The following is a 20,714-nucleotide window of genomic DNA, read 5'->3' as shown; positions in this document are numbered from 1 at the left end:
ACAACATTTATAGGATTGCACCTTCAATAAATGTCACAGGACAAGAGGATGGGTATTCCTATGGATTAGTAACAATAGGAAATGGAGGACAGATTCCTGCATTGAGCAGTGGGGTTGGACTCAGTGGTCTTATAGGCCCCTTCCAACCCTACTATTCCATGAGTCTATGATTCTATAAGAAGTGTGCAATCGTATTGATTCACCAGAACCTCAGTCTCAGTTGCAACATTTGATACCATTCCTATTGCTCCAGGGGGCAGGACCCAGCTTCAAGAAAGGGGATTTTGACTCAACATTCAGAAGCGTTTCCTGATGGTACAAGCTGTTCAACAACTGTACAGACTTCCTCAGAAAGTGCTGAGCCCTCCTTCATTAGGGGTGCTAACGCAGTGGACTTCCTGCATAGGCAGAGGGTTGGACTAGATGGCCTCTGAGGTCCCCTCCCTTGATTCCCCACACACACTTTGGGGCTTAGAAGAAAGTCTTCCAGATTAGACAGTGTAAGTTCCAGTCAGCTTGGATCACAACATCTCTTCATTCAGAAATTCAGCATTGCCCCTTCTTTTGTTTAGGGTTTTGCCTTACACAGATGTAGGCCCTGGAGGAAATGAAATTGCGAAGAGGAAGGAGGGGCATTCGGAGGACTGGAGAGTGGGCGGGTCAAGAGCTCCTCCTGCCCTGTCATGCCTTCCCTGCCCTCAGCACACCCACCTTCCTTTTTCACAGAGCCACTTCTTCCGAAAGGGGAGTGAGAAGGCAAGACATCGTCAGAGAAGGTCCAACCCCAAGTCCTCTCCTGGGTAGCGATCAGCAAAGGGGGGTGCGCGTTTCTATGCGCAAGAGGGGCTTTCCAGGCACAAGATGTTGGTGCCGTGCACCAGCCGAAGCCTCAGGATTCCTCTTCTCTTTGGAACATTTTTTTTCTGCTCTTCTTTGCTTGGTAAGTCCTCCAAAGCTTGCTCCAAACACGACATATAGAAAAATGAGTTTAGCTTGTCACAAAGAGGGAAACGGAATGGTGGGTTTTTACGCTCAAGCAAGAGCGGAGATGCTGAAACATCTAGCACCTCTTTTACCACAAACCGTTGCCATGGCGTTAGGCAGTGTTAAGCCGTTAATTTGGACGAGATGATACAGATAAGGTGCTACAACACAAGCAGAAATGAGTCACATAAGCCAGGCATGAACAAGTCATCCCTCTAAACCCTGTTTTCTTCCTTTAGTCTCTATGCCTCTTTCTGAGAAGAGATAGATTACATGTTAGGCAAGGGATCTAGGACTGGATCTCCTGACATTTTGAGCAAGGCCTGAATAACTAGCTAGCGACAGGAGGCTGGAAAATATGGTGCAACCTCTCTTAAAAGGCCTCTGAATCCAAGGAGAGGAGAAGCAATACAGAGGTAAGTGATGGCGGCAATCTCCCCTCCCCAGCCCCACTGCTGGCGGGCTCAGTGGCACATCAGTTGTTCTTCCAAAAATGTGGGGAAAGGGCGTCAAACAACGGGCATTTGGGATTCCTGCTGGGGCTATAATTGGTCCACTGGCTGTGGGTTGTGTGGATCTGTTCTCCAATTGTCCAGTGTTGTGTCAATCATTTTTCAAAGACATGGCTGAGATGCATGTCACTAGTTCTGCCACCCTGTGCTTCTGGGAAGGGCAAGCCCCACCCCATGGCCACTCAGCACAAAGCTCCCAAAATTCATGGGTGGGGTGGGGCTCTCAGTCAAGTTCGTTAAATGGCCCACAGAGAAAAATGGTCCAATGTCCCAGCAGACTTGTGCAGTTTGGGATAAACCACTGTTTGTATAGTTGTGTCACACAAAGCTCCAGATGTGGGGATATTGTTTCCATCATGCCAACAGGATCAGTAAGAAAGGGCTGAGTGTTTCTACCCAACATGGGACATGTATTAACATGTATGCCCTACCTTCTCTCATGGGCTTAGGGCAGGTTTAAACTGAGATGGGTTCATGTCTCTGAAAAGCTCACATTAAAGATAAAATGCATGAGTAGCAGACAAAAGCAGGGGAACAGAACTGGAAGGACAGAATTGGATGTTTAAAGATGGATCCTAACAAAATCCATCACAACAGCTTGGTATTCTGACATTGAGGGAGAAGGTCGGGGGCCAGTTTTAGCCTTTCTAACCTGCCTGAGGCAAAAGAAGCATCCACACTGGTCCCTTTGCAGAAAAATAATTATTCTACTTGCTTGCTTGCTTGCTTGTTTGTTTGTTTATTTTCTTCCTCTCCTTAAAAAACAAAACAGGCACCAGAAGTGAGCAGGCAGAGAATCCTCTCCACCAAGTGAAAGGGATCCTGGGAGGACCTGGCTCGTTTCCAGTAAAGCTATCCTCAGCAAAAACAGTGACCAGAATTCAATGGAAATTTCTAAATAGGTCCAGTGGGCCAGTCCTGATTGTTGAGTTAAGGGATGGAAATTTGACCAATGCCAGTACCAAGTTTGGGCAGCGACTGGAAATCAGTGACCCGACCACACTGAGGATCAAAGTCCTGGAGGTGGAGGACAGCGGACTATATACTGCTCATGTCACGCTTTCTTCAGCAGAGGTTGAAGATCACATGTTCAACCTCACTGTCTATGGTAAGTAATCTTACCATCCTTGCCCGAGTTCCATACAGAACACCGGTGTTGCATGTCGAATAGGGACACCTTTCCTATGCAGTGACGGACAGCTGTGGGGCTCAACCTTCTTCACATGTCTTCCATTTGTGTTCAACAGAGCCCGTGCCAACACCATGGGTAGTCCACCAGCTAGTCTCCAATGCTTCAGACACCTGTAATGTGACCCTCCAGTGCCAGGTGCCTGGAAAGGAGGGATTCAACATCTCCTGGACAAGAGGGAACCCATTCAGGGCCTTAGAAGAAGGGTTGGATGCGTACCACCTCTCTGGCAATGGCGCGGATCTCCACCTGTCATGGCAGCTAAACACATCTGATTCCACCTTCACCTGCCTGGTCAGAAATCCTGTTGACCAGAAGAGTGTCTCCTTCGACTTGCTCAGTATCTGCCCAAATGAAGGTAGGGAATGCACTGCTCTTCTTCCCCATCATCCACAGGTGATGCCTGGGCTAACATAGCCCTTAAAATATCAGAATTAAGCTGGGTCCCTGGAAACTGAGTTTTGACATTCAGATTGGAAGATCAGGCCAATCTTCCAATCTGTGATTTGTGCAAACTTGGCACATGGTTGAAACTGGAGCTGGAATAATTCTAGCTCAGCCTCATTCCTGGCAAAAGCCCGGGGGCACAGCCATGATGGCTTGTTCCTTCACTTCAGCAGAACCAGGGCCAGAGCCACAGATAGCCTCCCAACAGGCATTCGATGGTTCAGAGGGCTGAGTGTTGCCTGGGAAAGAGGGGACGCCCTCAGGGCATTAAAACGAAGTTCCAGCTGGCACGATCTCTCCCATAATGGTCGAGGTCTCTGCTTCTTCTGGCAGCCCAACCATTCAGACTCCACCTTCACCTGCCTGGTCAGCATTCCCATGGATCAGAAGAGAGTGCTTTCAGCTTTAGGCATGGGATGAAGACCCTTGTAGTTTGCTGGCCATCCTAGGTGCCAGCAAAGCTTGATTTCATTTTTCATTGTTTGCTGTTCTTCAGCTTGCTGCACTGGGGCTTCATTTTCTTGATGGTTTTAAAATGTTCTAAGCCACCCTGAAAGCAATTGTTTGGCAGAATGGAGTATAAAAAGTTTAAATAAATGAACAGAAATAAAATCGAGAAAGTTATCCGTTTTCTGCAGACTGTCTGAACAGACAGGAGACCTTGCAGACAAGACTATATTACAAATAGTGTGTACATTTTTTTGTTTTTGTTTTAAAATATCTGTATCAACATTCTGTACAAGGGAAAGCTAAATTCTGCACAAAGTCTGGATGATGAGCAAAGGGCTGGATGCGCCCGATCTCGTCTGATCTTGGAAACTAAGCAGGGTCAGCCCTGGTTAGTACTTCGATGGGGAACTGCCTGGGAATCTGGCCCCCTGCACTAAGCAGGGGGTTGGACTCGATGGTCTTGTAGGCCCCGTCCAACCCTAGGATTCTATGACACTTTCTATGATACTTTCTATGTAAATACAAATCAAACTTATTTGTATATTTTCTTATTTGCATCATCCATTCTGCTTCTGTTTATTTTGTGGAGGAGCAATTTGGTTGCAGTTGCAACACCTTTCAAGAAACGACATTTGTGCATTGCAGGCAAAATGTGGATGTGGTATCTTGCCTTCGTCTTGTTTCCCATTGTGGCGACAGGTCTGGGGATCTGGATCTGGATCTGGAAGAGAAGAAGGAAAATGACAGACAGCAAAGGCAGGAAGTGTCCCTGTTAATAAGCCCTCCCAGCTGGGATTAGGGGTCATCAAATATCCACCTTTTTCTTTATCCTAAGGAAGGCTTTGTCAATGCAATGGAAGAATAACATGTCACATCCTCTACTCTGCAGCTGTTACCTGCATCAAGCCAAAGAAGGAGAACTCTCCTCAGGTGTATGATGAAATCGCAGAGGACACGAGCCGCTCACAAGGTGCTGGGGGCCAGGTATGGTTGTCCTACCAAACAGTGTAACGCTAGGTTTAATCATCAGTACTCACTGCAGAGGATGTCACACCCGTTTAGTTCAGTTGGATATTTCTGTCCCTTTTTTCTGCTTAAAATAATCAAAGCAGCTTACAGTGAAACAAGAGCACACAGTAGAACATAAATAAAAACAAAGTTAAGCAGCAAATCAGTAACACTTAGCAGCAATTAAAATATTGATAAACAGCGGCACAAAGCTAAAATCTCTAACAGACAGCATGACAAGTCTAAAAGTGGCAGATGATACATCCAAAGCTTGACTTGAATTTTTAAAAGTATTAATTTACTATCTATCATTATTATTATTACATTTCTATACCACCCCATAGCCAAAGCTCTCTGGGTGGTTTACAGAAGTTAAGACATTAAAATAAAATATACAAAGTTTAAAAGCCATTTACGTAAAAGCACACAGACAATACACACAAACAACATATAACTAAAAACAACTTTGAACAAAAGAGGGATCTACAGGGGAATTCCACAGTCTTGGTGCCAACACAGAGAAGTCTTTTGCACCCTCCCACCCGATCTCACAAGTGGACAGGACAGAGATGGGGCTTCTGAGGCCCTGATGTAGAGGTTCGCATGGGGGCAGCTATCATCTGCTCCTAATGTACTTGTTAGCTCAGCAATCTTTACTAGGAAATCTGTGAGGTAGTCGACTATTATTGAACTTGGGTAGGACAGGAGATTGCGATCGCACTTGGTTTGGTTGCTACAATTCTGGGATGCAAAGCAAAACAAAAAGGAACTTTCTGCAATAAGACAATGGGGAATTAAGGCTGTATGTGACAATCTTCCAGTGGATAATGGAGTCCTGATCTCTGGTGGAGATCAGGACTTCACTCTGAAGTCCCCCTCCCCGCTCCCTTCCCAAACTGTTTTGTGAGAAGAAAGGGAAAGAGCAATGGCCACCATTGCCTTGGTTACTTCATTACACAGATCAGGAAAGGAGTGTGAAAGTGTGTATCTGAAATCGATTTCAACTTGTTCCCAAGGTTTGACTCCACAGTGGGATTTTCCAAAAATATTTCACATTTCATGTGACTTCCACATCCAGATATTCTCTCTCCACTCAGTTACCCACCCACCACTTCGGCAGTTAGTTTCATTTTCAGAGAAGAATGAACTTTTTCATTTGAGCATCAGATCTCAGCAAGCCCTAATACAAGAAGGCTTTTCTTTAAATGCCATGAAACTGTTTATCCCCTTTCATGTGAAATCCTCATGGCTAGGGCGTATTGAGGATGTTATTCAACCGCAGAGCTGCTACAGAACTGGATTACAAGGCTCGGGACCAGGGTAGTTGGAAGATGGCCTGTCTCTGTATGCACTTACTTGAATGCTAAGATTTTGCCCTATACACACCTAGAAGTCTGTTTTTTAAAAAAGCCGGAGTATTGCTTTTGCAGGAAGTTAACTCATCGAAGTCCATTAGCTAGAGATACAGGACAGGTTTCTTGTGACATGGTTCCCATCCCTTTATCAGTAAAAATGTCTCATATCCCAGACCACCCATCACTTGAAGGTCACTCTGGAAAGACACACTAACCTGGCTTGCATATGATGCTAACCCAGGGTTTATTCATCCTATGGTTAACCCGTGGTTTGTTGCCCTACCCAGGGTTTGTCAGGCAGCTGATCAAACAAACCTTGATTTGTTTTCTCGATTCATGTGTTGTTGGCCTGCTCCCTCCCTGTGTCCCAAATGCCTTTGTAGCACTGTAGTACTGGCATGTAGAGTGGCTGGAATTTTTGACTGCTCTTGCCTTCCGCCTCTGTATCCTGGTGAAACAACCCATAAACAGCCCATGGTTCTGGGGTCACATGTAATGAAAACCCATGGTTTAAACAATCCAGAGTTCACAACCCAACAACAGACCATGGGTGCTCTTTCTGGGTTGCTCGTGGTTAACAAATCATGGTTTGTCAGTGTGGCTGGCATCATGACAACCCAGAATTCAATAAGCCATACCATGGATTAATGTTATGTGCGAACCCAGCCACTAACATGATTAAGGAATAAGCTTATTTATGTCACATCTCTTTTCCCGCTCTGAGTTTGGGCTCTACCCTCAGCTATGGATGGTCTGTGAGTACAAAAGGGCCCAGATTCAGCTCCCAACACGGCAGTCCAAGAAGTAGAGGGGATCTCAAGAAGTAGAGGGGAGACATAGCCACAGTAGATACGTAAAGTAAGCATAGGATGAGGCAATGGCTGCAGACTTCTGCATCTAGACAAACAATTTTTTTCCCCTAAAAAACATGTTTCTAGCTCTCATATTTTGAAAGGGTTTGGAAGTGTGTTGGCTTGTTAAAATCTCAGAAGAGAGGACAGAGGGAGGGAGCTGAGTAGAATTTTGAGAATTCTGGTATGGGATCTGACTTGTCCGACACAATGACCAATGAAGGTCAAATAAACTAAACAAAGTAAGTCTTTCATTGTTGTGGGATTCTCTTGGCAGAGAATGTCTAACTTTATATTGCAGGGTACACAAAAGATGTTCTGTTTGCTCTTTCTTTCCATCAGGATCAACAATTAATCTATGATTTGGTTGAGATGCCCCCTCGAATTTTATGACCAAGTTACTCATCCTGGGTGAGGCTGTAATTTGTATATATCTGTGTGTGCATCTGTGTGTGCATGTGCATGTGTAGACAGGGCTACATTCAGTCAGGGTTTACTGGAACTTATCGCAACCAGAACATGGTGGCCGTGGTCATAGTGCCAGGCCTCAGCCCTGGGACAGGGAAGACATGGAGGTGCTGGGTCAGTCATAATACCAAAATGAAAGGGTTCTTTTGACCATGTACTAAGTGCTTTCACCTCATTCCTTCGTAGCCACAGGGAGGGATGGTGGAGAAATTAGTTTGGTTCACATTTTAATGTAAACTTACTTAATTTCATAGCTTTGAACTAATATATGAACTGAAACTCACTCATCCTTCAAAATTTTCATGTTCTCCATCAAAAGATGCATACAAAATTGCATATATCAGGGGAAAGTGCACAAAAATGCATATATTCATGTAAACAACATTAACAAATGCATTATATTGTGAAAATTGCTTTGCCTAAAAATGTACATGTGACAAACATTCATGCGTTAGGAGAAATTCACACAAAAATGTGTATGAATTTTCATGCCAGTTTTCAAAAAGGATTCTCAAAGTTTGGGACAAAACAAACGTAAGATTGAGAACATTCTCAGCGTTTGAGGTGACCTCCCCATCCCAGAGCTGAGGTCTGGCACTTAAGACTGGCAATATAAGCAACCGAGAGAGACACCAGGATTGTCAGACCCATCCGTCCATAGCCACAGGCACACCCAGCTGGGATTAGCTGATAAAGCTGCCTAGACAAGAGGGATGAAGCATTACTGATCTAAGGAGAAAGCAAAGCAGGGCTCCCAGAATGTGTTCCTGCCTGAGGAAAAGGACAAGCCATTCTGCGTATGGAAGCCAACCAGACCGGGGCTGGATCTTGCTTCCTCACTGACTGCAGAGCATTCTCCTGCACAACCACACCAAAGGACATTAGGATGGCTTGGGGCAGAGGCAGGCTACTTCACACCCAGCTCCATCCTCCACCCAACCCCTTGCCGTTCCTTTTGTGCGACCCCCCCCCCATGTCTGCTGCTCCACCCTGCCTAACGGCAGGGCTGGCCCCGGGTGGAAGTGAGATGCCCGTGGCTGAGTTGGTGCCACTTTTTCTCGCATGCTGTCCACAGCTCAGGTGGGCTGAAATGTTCAGAATCTGTCCTTGAAGTTGCACACCAGACCGTCTTGTGCCAAGCTATATAGCTGGCTTTGCTTCCTTTTCCCCTGCAGGCTGCCTGGAACACAGCGCACCTGTCAATGACTTCGGAGATCTTTCCTTTCGTTGCTGAGGTCTGCTGGACGCAGTCCTGGAAATCCAGGCTTTGTGGAGCCTGCTTGGACATCCAGGAATGTTTGCGTTTCTGTGCACAGAACGAAAATGCCTCCTTAAAGAGGGGCAACTTGGTGCGACCAACAAGAACCCCATCGTGGCTCTTCTCTAGCTGTAATCCCACACAGATCTTCTACTTGACAAGGTGTCTTCCTTTTACATCTGCAGCCTTGCTTTGTTGCAAACAATTCTGAGGATCAGCAATGTCCTATATCCTTGGAACTTGTTTCCATAACAGCTCTGTGGAACTGGAACTTGGCTTGCATCCATGGGTGCGTCTGCTTGACTTCGCTGGCAAAAGTGGTAGTGGAACTGGATGCTAACAGGGCCTGCCTGCCTGCCTGCTCTGGTGACTCTTGGGGGTTTTGCAGGGTTCTCTACAAAAACTCCACATGCTGTTTGTGGTTCTGGTTACAGAGATCGCTATCAGAAGTAATTGGGAGTCTGAACTAATCGCATGCTTTGTTACTAGAGACACTACCCTAGAAGGAACCCCTAGATGTTTCATTTATTTGCCCTGATCAACCCAATAAAAGACCTCCAACAAAATTCTGGAATGGATCATGGTTTGGGAAGAGATTTCTTTTATAGGCAGAGGTTAGTTCTGATGTGCTTTTGGCAGCTTGAACTTGGAATTACCTGCAGACAAAGGATTCCACTAAAGGGCTGCATGTTCTATGCTGTTCCTGCTTGTGATGGCATGGGAGAGCAGCCATTCTGAGGAGGAGGTGTGTGTTGGATGGCCCTTTTCTGGCTACTAAATGGACGATGCCGTCCTCCTGTAATGGAAGTGTGTGTGTGGGGGGGCATGTTTGGCAAGCCTCTATCCATGAGTTTTGGAGTTGTGGTGGACCTCAAGGTTCAATCAGACAACTTATTTTTCCTGCAAAACTTGACAACTTGGGGATATTTTTACCCTGGATCTGCAGGAGGTACTTGACCTCTCCTCTGCAGAGAACTTAAGCATGTGTGCTCATTCTTGTGATCTTGTGATATCGTTTGCAAGCAAATCTTGCAGGAAAATTTCCCTTTGATTTTATTTCTGCTTATTCTTGTCACCAGACCGCTTACACTGCTTTTTGGTTTGCTGGCCATCCCCTTCTGGAGGTCAGGGCTGTTACTCCCTCACCTGGTACTGATCTCTGAAGTCTCACTATGGGCCACAGTCCAAGTTCAGGTTCCTTTTCAGACCCGCTTCCCAATTTGCCCTGGAAACACTATTACTTGTGCAACTGATCAGGATTTTGCAAATAAAGTCCAGGCAGGATTGAATCCCAACACCTCCCACTTTTGAAAGTAAGCCTTTTCAAATGTATTTTAATGTTTATGTTCTCCCCACTTCCCCAAACAGTGAGAGACTCTAGAGGGGCAGCACTTCCAAACCTAACCAGACAAAACCAGACCTATGTAGAGAGAGCTTATGGCATTTCTGGAATACATCCAGTTCAGTTTCTGATAAGAACTTCCCAAAAGTTGCAGGAAGAACTTCTGATTGATAGGAATGTGAATGTGGGAGAAAGCGAAATGGACAGATTTGCCCATCTAGGCCGAAGGCCTGGAGTGCTTAGCGCCTAAAGTTCTGGGTTTGAATCCTGGAATCCCTGTGCATTCAGCCACGTTAGTGGTGCCGAATCAGGGTTGCCACTTCGCTGTTTTTCATCTTTAACAGCTACGTGGCAGGCAGGTACAAAATGGTCCTCTCCATGGTGGGAAGAGCTGTACTTGTTGAACTTGGCTCATGCAGATGGGTGAGAATTTCGTTCAGCTGTTTGATAAGAACTTCCCCAAAATTGCGAATTTCTTCATATGGGATGGAAAGAACTAGAGCTTTAGATATAACTGGGTGTAATAGAAAGCAAAACTGATGGATTTTTCCCATCCCTATTAAACCTCTTTCATCTGTGGATTCAAACTGCTCTCTCCCTGCTCTTTCAGACAGAGCACATCTATTCTCAAAGCCTGCAGGGCAGATTCTCCATCTGAGGAAACAAAAACATTTCCTACGTATTAGCTGCCATGGGCAAAACATGTACCAAGAATCTTGTGATGTTAGCAACTAATTCGCTTTTCTTAAGAAGGGTGAGTCACAAGAGATGACAGCAACACGAACTCTTTTTTCCCTTTGCAAAGCATGACTGGTGCAAAACCTGCCTGCTTCTGCTTCAAGACCTCCGTGGGGCTTTTCCACAAGAACTTCCTGTTGCACTTGTGTCCTGCTTGTGGCTGGCCACTGTGTGAACAGAATGGTGGACTCGGTGGACCCTTGGTGTGATCCAGCAGGGCTCTTCTGCTGTTCTTAGGGGATGGTGTGCACTGACAGCTGTCTCCCTTCCATGCCCCCACCCCAAATCTGCCTGTTGCTTCACATTATGCCATGAATGGGGCCCCTTTTGGCTTGTCCTGGAAGCTTAATCACAAGCCCTTTGTGGAGGATCAGGTCCATGGGGCCACAGAAACGCGCTCTCTGCCTCACACCCGGGCTGTGGGGTACCTCCTCCTCCAGTCTAAACTCTGCAGCTCATCTAAATGCAATTCTGTGACCCGCATACGGATCAAGAAAGGTCTGTGCTTAGTCTTACTTTGAATAGGGTATGCGCCTGCTTTCAAAACTGCTTTGAATGCTTTCTAATTGTGGGGATATCTCATGGGGATGTCGTTTCTGGTGCTAAATGCTAGATATGATGATTTGTGTGGTGTTTCCTCCTCCTCTTCCCTGGTTTCTGTGGTTTCCGAAAGCCTTGCCCACATGTGCGCACACACACACATACACACACACGGTTCCTGCCAGCTCTTGGCTCAGCTCCAAGGGAGGCCGGCTCTGGTGCAGACAGCGGTCAAAAGATCCAGAGGCACAGCGGCTGGCAGCGAGGGTGCAGAGCCAGCAGGTGAGGCAAAGGAGTCTGGGTGGATTCTGGGTTAGACAAGCTGCTCAGACTGAGAACTGCGTTGTTTGCCTTGTTATATTCATTGTTGTTTTTATGTCGTGGTATTTTATGTTCTCCACTTTGCTATCTTGGTGGAAAGCAGCACATATATTTCAGTAATGAATCAATTAAAAATAAAGGCTTGGAACGAAAGTTCTTATGGAACCCGGCGTGCGCAATTTGACTGCTGTGTCCAGCTGAGCCTATTCTGGCAGGAACTGCAGCCCACAGCACATCTGCAGCCCACAGAGGCAACCGGCCTGGTTTGCTGAGGGACCAAACAGTGGCCGCACAGGAGGCGAGGTGCCAGAAACTGGCTCTGGAATCCCTGGTTACACGCAGACACACCACACACACCAACAAATCCCTGCCTCTCTGCAGTGCACGACAAAGGCTTTGCAAGCCCCGGCTTTCAAACATACAGCTAAGCTCGGGTGGCCACGTGTCCTCTTTCACAAAGGACAATCCTCCATTTGAAGGGGCTTTCTATCTGAAAGGCTGTCCTATCCAATTCCAGCTTAAAGATAAAGAATTACCAGAACTGCAACCCATCAACATTCAACACCTGGACCACAGGCAGGCACACAGGTCACCTGGTCAGAAATCTTCCATGCTAGGGTGAGATGCACTGTACTTCTGTTTAAATTATAGTAATTATTTCTGAATGTACATCTGTACTTATAAATTAGCAGGTGCCAACTTTGTGCAGATCGCTGTCCATTTTTGTCAGCTTTTGGGGCGATTTGTGCACAGCCACCCTACCTGCAGTTCCTTTTACTGCAAACTAGCTGATATACCCGGCGTTGCCCAGGATGTAATTTTGTCAGAGGTACTATTTGTTAGAAATATCTTAAGGTAGGTTTACCCTTTTCAGAAAGGCTCCATAAGGAAGGTGAAAAGAAAAATTCAGGACATCTTTTGTTTATTTATTATTTTTTGAAAAAATTCTTATAAAGAGTGCACAACACAGTTTTTGCTTCTTCTCACAAACTAATTCTGCAACCTATAACTGTACGTGAGAACAACATGGTAATTCCTGAGCAGCATGATGGGTGACACGATGGCAACGGTGGCAACAACTATGGACCTAAAGTTAGATATTACCAAAGTACAAGTTCATTCTAAGGCTTGCTTATAAACAACATTTGTTGTTTGTCCAGTTGGAGCAAAGAGGGAATTGCAAACTTAAGGCCAAAGAAGCTAAGTTGGAAAAAATCTTCAGTTCAGCTACACTTTAAACTTGGTTATTTTGCCTTTCATTTTGCAATTCCCTTCTTAATTCCCTGGAGTTCACTCCCTCGTTTTGTTTTTTAATGCTTTGTAAGCCTTAAAGGTCATCAAAGCCTTGAAATATGTCACCAAAAACCTAATCCTATTCAAACCCCATTGTCTCTCACACACAGTGTGCCACCAGTGGACACCGCCTACAGCAATGTAAAACTGAAATTCACATCACCCTACTGTGCCCCCCAGACAAACACTGCTCCATGATATCCCATGTTTCACCAAAACCTCTCCCTAATTCAATGTGCTGTGTAAACATCTGCCGGACCATAAAATATGACAATGTCACCTACTGCAATGTTATGCACCAGCCTACCAACTACCAGGTAACTTGCAAATCCTTTACGTCAAACCCCAGCTACACACTCAGCTCAGTAAGCTGAAAAAATGTCACCTCTGCCACCTTAAGCATTGAACTCTACCACTTAGGGCTTTATTCATGAAAATTGCAAACTTAAGGCCAAAGGAGCTGAGTTGGAAAAAAATCCTCAATTCAGCTACACGTCAAACTCTGCTATTTTGCCCCTCATTTTGCGATTCCCTTCTCAATTCCCCGCAGCTCACTCTTTTATGAATAAAGCCCTAAGTCTCCAGTCCACTATGTCATCCCAGCCCCTCAGACAGGCGAGCACACACCGCACTGCATTTCACGTTAGCGTTAATCACACACTACTAACAGATGCATCTGGCATTGAAAGGGGTGAAGATATTTAACAGCACCTTGCTTGCTGGATATTGCAGCAAGAGGGGAGAGAATCGAACTGCTCTGCACAGTCAGAAAAGAAACGGTGAGCAAAGGGGAGGGAACAAACGGCGGCCCGCCAATCCAAGGTGAAGGAAGTCAGAGTGAACGGGAGAGAGACCAATAGAATGAAAGATGGCCAACAGGGTGACTGGCAGCTGAAATCAGAAACCTGGCCTGCACCATGATTGAGGCGGTGTGCTTGTTAGTAAGGGAAAGTATAGACACAGTAATAATGTAACTCAGTGACTCCTGTCATTGTGAGAATGTGAAGTGAAAGGGGCAGCAACTGCAGGGCCTAAATGGCGGGCTCAGCGGCCCCTGCAGTGTGATTAGGCCCAGGGCAGCTCCCCCTTATGCCCTGTCTTGCAGACGGCCCTGCAGCCAGCCACAAACACACAAACCCCCACACAATGACACACACACACATATATATATATATATATATATATATGAGATTAAAATCCAGTAAGATCTTCTAAAATCCACGGGAGGGGAGCTTGTGATGGTCCCCGGTAGAAATCGGAGACGCACAAGACGGCGGGAAGGGAGACAGAAGCCAAGCTACCTTGGGGCTTCGCAGGGCCAAAAGTGGCCTTTCCCAACTCCACCCCACTTGGCACAATTCCCTTCACTGTGATTAATTAAATAATTAGAATATTATATTCTGCTTTACAGCCCGAAGCAGTTCTCAAAACAGCTGGCAAAATATTATCACAAGAAGCTCACACATAAACAGGAATAGAAATTATGAGGGGTCCGTGTATCGCCTGGCTAATTTGGGCAGCACATCCAGCTCTCGTCTTTGGTCTTTCTGGAGGTTTCCCTTCAACCACTGCCTACTAGGTAGCAGCACCCGCTGTGGTCTTCTTGGGGCAAGGGAGCGGAGCGGGGCTTAGCATCTGGAACCTGCCTGTCTCATGATAGCAGCCAAACTCTAAGTCCATCCGTGCGAAGATAATAATCAATTGGCTGGTCCTTTGCTGTGGTATAAACAGCTTCCTGCACTTTGCATGTCAGAGAGCCAAGGTGCGAAATCTATTCCCCAGCAACCATCTGGAACGAGTTTATTTTCAGAAATTTATCTGACACCTTCTCAGCTTCCACTGCTCTGTCGCACTATGTGGGTGATGCCGGCTCGCTGGTCATCTGCTGGGTGTTCGTATCATCCATGGCCTTTTAGGGCTAGTGAATATCCATCTCCTTGCTTCAAAGAATTTTGATTGGGGCGTATCTTACAGAGCTGTTCTATATGCCACCGGACACATAGAAAGGGATGGACTCTGCGAGGAATCTTGTGCTGGTGAAACATCAAACCGTGTGGTGCTGCACTGCCAAAATGTGTTATCTGCTAGGGGAGAACAGGCCTGCACCATTTTTTAGAATTACATTTTAGTTCATCTTACCAAAGACTGGAAATTAAAATACAGTATTATCAATATCCCGTCATTAAAAACAAATCAGCAATACCAAGAAATATTCAAATACACCAAAACAACAGCATTCAAAAGGTAGGGACTCTGCACACAAGGGCACTGCGTGGGATAACACAGTCCCACCCATTATAGAACCATGCCAGATCTAAATAATTAGAATGGGAGGAGGCTCAAGTAGTCGTGACAACCCTTTTACCCTGTTCTGTGAGGGCTTGAGGCTCTCAGAGGAAGTGCTCACAGTCGGTCTGAATGTCACGAATGTCTTCGGGGCAGGTCAAGTCAGGCAGGATCAAATCTGGTAGGCAAAGTCAAGGCAGGTCTCTCTGAGCAGCAATCAGGATCCCAGACTGCTCCCAGTGGGCTCTGCTGGATGAGCTGTGGAGAGATGTTGCCTCAACAGAGAGCTAAAACCATCTGATGCATTATAAAGGAAGGCAGGTCCTGTTCTGCATTGGCCCCATCTCCTTGAAGGAGCCAGCCACATTGCTTAAAGGGCCCTTGCCCGCTTTTGTATCCATTAGCTTCTGCAAGGTCTAGGAAATGATTATATGACCGCAGTTCATAAAATCATTAAAAAGAACTGGATAGCTTTGAAGAATCATATCACTTAATATTTTTAAAAATGTTTGACATAACACACATATACACATGTGCAAAACATTTGAAATAATACGTGTTATATCTATGATCCTGCCCAGGTTCATAGAAATCAAGTAGAAATTTGGGCAAATATTGTTAAAAAGTGGTATAAGTTTTTAATTCAACAAACGTCTGCGCAGAAAAAGATTGTTTCAGGTCTTGAACTTGACTGCTGAAGCATTCTCCATCACAAGAGCACGGTGCAGGACACAGCAGTGTAGCCCTTTTTGCACTTGCAATACTTCTGACATCCTTCTGTGCAGCCACAGGAGAGGAGCTCATAGCAAGCCTGGGAAGCTTCAAGAACTATCTCAGTCCAGATCCAGCTTGTTGGGGAAGGAACAGTGGGCTGTGCAAGCAGTGTCTGGCCTCAGATGTGACCACTGGTATCATACATAAGTCACTGTGTGTTCTGCCATGCTCAAATAGAACCATTATTTCAATTAGCTGTGCATGTTCAAACTTGCGCAATATCACAGGCCCCGACATCCAAAGATAATCATGATGTCTTAGTCCACAAATGACGTGAATTTAGTGCTTTTATGAAAAAGTGCACAAATGTGAAAAGTTGAGCTTCGCCACTTCCATTGAGGAGCTACAGTCTTTAGTCTTCAATTCACATCCCCCTTCCCAATCCCAAATGCAATCTGTGTGGCTTTCATGTGTGGTTGAGAAAGAGGAAGGGCCGTTCAGAAATGTGAAAGCATCTTTTTTGTTTTGCATTAGGCAAAAAAGATGATCAAGGCTTGGTTCAAAAAAGAGACGCACACCTAATGACTTGTTTTGTTTCATGAGGAAAAGCATTGTGGGGTGGGAGTCAACAGCTGGGTCTCAGCTTGCCCACAGCTGCCCTGACTGGCAGCAGCAATCCAGGGCTTCAGATGAGGGTCTTTCCCACTTCTTCCGGGAGATGCCAAGGAATGGAACCTTGGAACTTTTGCAAGCTAAGCAAGGGCTCTGTGACTGAGCCACGGCTAGGGATGGAAGAGAAATTAGATTTCCATTTTAATGCAAACTTACCTGATTTTGCACATTCAAACGAATAAACAAATCAAAACTGGGTTACCCTTCAAAAGTCACACTTTTGAATTTTTCAGTGAAGTTCTCCAGGCAAAAAATATACATACAAAAATGTGAATATTAGGGGAAGGTGCACACAGAAATTTGTGTGTTAGTGAAACTGTCATTTAAAAATGTATTATATTAAGGAAAATACACTCCAGAAATGTGTATTAGACAAAATTGTGTACATAACTATGTGTAATAGGAAAAATACACAGACAAAAATGCATATGAATTCTCAGGCAAATTTTTAAAAAAAATTCTCGAAGTTTAGGATGAACTGAATTTAAGATTGGAAAAATGAGAAAATGAGAAAAACCAAAATTGACAGAGTCATCCACTATCCCTACCTACGATCCTTCAATTGTGTTTTGAAGACTTCCATCTGGTGACTAAAACGTGTAAATTATAAAATGTTGGAGAGGAGGATTAAAATAATAGAAACAATCAGAAACCACATTTGTGCCACCCAAAGAGGGATTCCTACTGGTCATCTTTCTGAATCTTGCCCCTTCTGCAAGCTGAATGAGCAGGATTAGTCCAGCAGCTGGGAAAAGCAACAAACGCCACAGAAAAATCGAACAAATCCCACACTTCTCCTTTCATCCTTGCCAGAGTATAATTGCGGCAGGAGGACTACTCTTGTCCAAGCATATTGTTTAAAAAAAGATCAGGTACCAGATTATGGGAAAGACGTTCCTTTGCTTGAGACCCTGGAGAGCCTTTGCTGCCAGTCAGCGTCAGCAATACTGGGCTAGATGGACAAATTGCCTGAGCTGCTATAAGGCATAAGGGAAGGGCCGTCGCTCGGTGGCAGGGCCCTGCCTTGCATGCAGAAGTTCCCAGGTTCGATCTCCGGCATCCCCAGCTAGAGCTGGAAAAACTCCTGAAACCCATGAGCACCACTGCTGCAGTCAGTGTCAGCGCTATTGGGCTAGATGGAGCCAGAGTCCGACTCAGTAGAAGGCAGCTTCTGATGTTCCCTTAAGGGCATTCTAGGTTCCACCCTGTAACGTTCCCAAGGCCTTGGTATTTAGGGTCTGTAGGCAATCCACCTTAACAACCTGCTATGTTAGCCAGCAGTTGCAGGTGCAGCCTGCAGGAATCAAGGTCCAACAGCCACAGTGCCGTTGAGAGATGCATGCAAAATGCACCTGACTAGCAGAAGCTTCAAGGTCTCTCTTTCTTTGGGAACATTAATCTGCTTTTGCTATTATTTAATTGAAAGCCATTTTACCCTGCCTGTTAGCCAAAACGGCATCCGGAGTGGCCTAAAAGGAGAATGACAGTCCGTGTGCCGAGGCTTATGGTCTAACAGACATGAGACACAAGGGAAAAGGGAGGAGGAAAAATCAAGATCAGGCCCCAGTTCCACCACTCAGGCACTGAGAAGGAGATGCAGACAATGATAGCTAGAAAAAGTGCCTGAAGTATGATCTTACGAAAATGGTATTCCCAGGTGCTGTATCCAGACTTTGGCTGCGGTTTTGCGTTTGCAGCACTATTACAGCTTTTTGTGTGGTTCTTGCACTACACAGTATAAAATTACTAACATGCGAGTGGACAGGTATAAGATCGTGCTGTCAACCACTTTTCCTGGCATTAAGTAGAAAACACCTTCGTTAACAAAACTCAACCATTCCTCTCCGTCGTTGTTTTCCCGGTTTGAGAACTATTCACCACCCCATCTCTCCCTGCCTATCACTGGAGAAGAAGATATTCTCTGCCACGCGCTTATAAGAGGTGCAGAAGCAGCACAGCGCAGCCAGCTGAGGCCGGCCCTATCATATGGCAGAGTGCAGCGACCACCTGAGGCGGCAGATGCTGAAGGGTGAGCAGCAGTGCTGGGGAAAGCTGGAGGACAGATGTGTGCGCTGCACAGCCTGCCCTGCAATTCCCCTGGGACAAGGGAGCCCACTCCACCTGACTAGCTTGCTTCTCTTCTTTGACCAAGCGTGTCTATGACTCACCTGACCAAGAGAAAACAGCAGCGGCATGGACAGACCCCACTCAGCTACACATCTGTGAATCCCAGCGGAGTGTTCTGGTTTTCAAGAACTGATTGATATGGGTTGTCGTCCCTGAAACACCCCTCAAGCCAAATAATACAGAGTGCTACCACAAAATATACATTTATTGCTCAGTTTTAAAGACTAACAAAAATATGAAAAGTTAAAAGAAGAAAAACACAACAGTACATACAATGCAGTTAGAATTACAGTCAGGGCCAGAAATACTGGAACAAGGATAACTGTTTTGGCAGTCGTCCTCTGTACACCACCACATTGAAGTTGAAAGAAAACACACCCAGATGGGAGCGAAGTCAGGACTTTCAGCTGTCATTCAAGGGGTTTGACAAAAGTGGGGCACCAACCATTCAGGAAGGACAGCCAGTGGCAGGCACACACCCCCATCGTTGGCGGCGGCTCATAAGTAATGGAACGAATGGCTGACAAGCAGCTGCATGGCCCGGTGTGGCCTGTTTCCTGGGAGCCCCATGACCAATCAAGCAGATGAAAGGCCCGGAGGTGGTTCTGAGTGTTACATTTGCATTTGGTAGCTGTTCACTGGAACCCCCAACATGAGGTCCAAAGAGGTGTCCATGCGAGTGAAGGAGGCCATCATTAGGCCGAGGAAACAAAATAAACCCATCAGAGAGATAGCAAAAGCAGTGGGAGTGGCCAACACAACAGTTTGGAACATCCTGAAAAAGAAGGAATCAACGGGCAAGCTCAGCAACAGCAAAAGGCCTGGAAGACCACGGAAGACAACTAAAGTGGATGACCGCAGAATGCTGCTCGCGGTGAAGAGGAACCCTTTCCCAACATCTAGCCAGGTCAAGAACGCTCTTGCGGAGGGAGGCATGTCATTGTCAACATCTACAGTCAAGAGGCGGCTTTATGAATGTAAATACAGAGGCCTCTCAACAAGGTGCAAACTACTGGTAACGCTCAAGGACAGACAGGCCAGATTAGCCTTTGCCAGCAAACACCTAAAAACTAGGGATGTACGAAAATCACTTACCTTTCGGGGATTATGCTGATGGTGCAGGGGGAGGCGTTCCGTCCCTCCCCCTGGAATCCTCGCCAGGGGTGGGGAGGCTCGGAATCCTGGCCAGCCGGCTGTGCTCCGCAGCGATTCTGCAGAGCCGTCAGCCAGCTTGTTAGAAAAAGATTGTCCTCTTATTCTTTGGCTGTCAGCTCTTTGCTAGACCTTTGAGCTATTAGTCATAATTATTGAGCCCACCGGACACATGTCCAGTGGGAATGTACATTTGTTAAAAAGGGAAGTCGTAAAACATGGTTAGGACAGGCACATAAGCATAATCACAAAAATAAACATGCCGACATTATCTCATTGTACATCTGCAGGTCATGCTTCTGCTGTGTCAGCTAGTAGCTTAGTCGGTTAAAATATCTTATCACTAGCAAAAATGTATAGGGGGCAGAGGTATAAAAAGACTTATGCTTGCTTAGCTCGGGGTCCAGACTGCTCTGCACCCATTTTGCAAAACGTTCAATAAAATAGTGTTGGATCCACTGCTGCCTGCCTGGCATCCTTTTCTTCTAAACCGAAAGCAAGGACTTTTTATCTAACAAGCTCCACCAGCAGCCGGACATTTGGCCACTGGCTAGCAGGGACACAAATGGCAGCAGCTGTTTACGTAGCCTATCACGGCTGATTTAAAAAACAAAAACGCGCATACGCAAATGGCGGCACCCATGGGCGCCGCCATTTGCGTTCCTTATTTTGGCACGTCTTACTCTACATAAACATTTACGTAGACTAAGATGGCAAAAATAAGGGGAACGCAAATAGCGTAGCGTCTACGCTATTTGCGTTCCTCTTATTTTCGCCATCTTAGTCTACATAAATGTTTACGTAGACTAAGATGTGCCAAAATAAGGAACGCAAATGGCGGCGCCCATGGGCGCCGCCATTTGCGTACACGCATTTATTTATTTTTTTAATCAGCCGTGATAGGCTACGTAAAGATTTACGTAGCCTATCACAGTGTTTTTTTAAAATTTAGCCGTGATAGGCTACGTAAATCTTTACGTAGCCTATCATGTTTTTTTTTTTTTTTT

At 45.7% G+C, this 20,714-nt stretch overlaps 1 protein-coding gene across 2 annotated transcripts; it reads left to right on the top strand.

The window, feature by feature from the left end:
* The first annotated feature begins 745 nt into the window (after nucleotides 1-745).
* LOC146334711 (SLAM family member 7-like) lies at nucleotides 746-11,609 on the top strand. Of its 2 annotated transcripts, XM_084823880.1 has the most exons (8): nucleotides 746-940; nucleotides 1,224-1,400; nucleotides 2,269-2,604; nucleotides 2,744-3,043; nucleotides 4,228-4,338; nucleotides 4,472-4,566; nucleotides 7,139-7,207; nucleotides 8,440-11,609. In XM_084823880.1, the coding sequence occupies exons 3-7, from the start codon at nucleotides 2,583-2,585 to the stop codon at nucleotides 7,187-7,189; spliced, it is 579 nt and encodes a 192-aa protein (XP_084680006.1). In that variant the 5' UTR covers nucleotides 746-940; nucleotides 1,224-1,400; nucleotides 2,269-2,582; the 3' UTR covers nucleotides 7,190-7,207; nucleotides 8,440-11,609. The 2 variants fall into 2 exon arrangements, with proteins under 2 accessions (XP_084680006.1, XP_084680005.1); XM_084823879.1 differs by lacking the exon at nucleotides 1,224-1,400.
* Nucleotides 11,610-20,714: the final 9,105 nt, after the last annotated feature.

Source organism: Heloderma suspectum, chromosome 17 (genome assembly GCF_057233095.1).
Source record: "Heloderma suspectum isolate Gila_16-S chromosome 17, 16-S_ref, whole genome shotgun sequence".
NCBI classification, from domain to species: domain Eukaryota; kingdom Metazoa; phylum Chordata; class Lepidosauria; order Squamata; family Helodermatidae; genus Heloderma; species Heloderma suspectum.
Note: the sequence above shows the minus strand (reverse complement) of the source record. Positions and strands in the feature narration are given on the sequence as shown.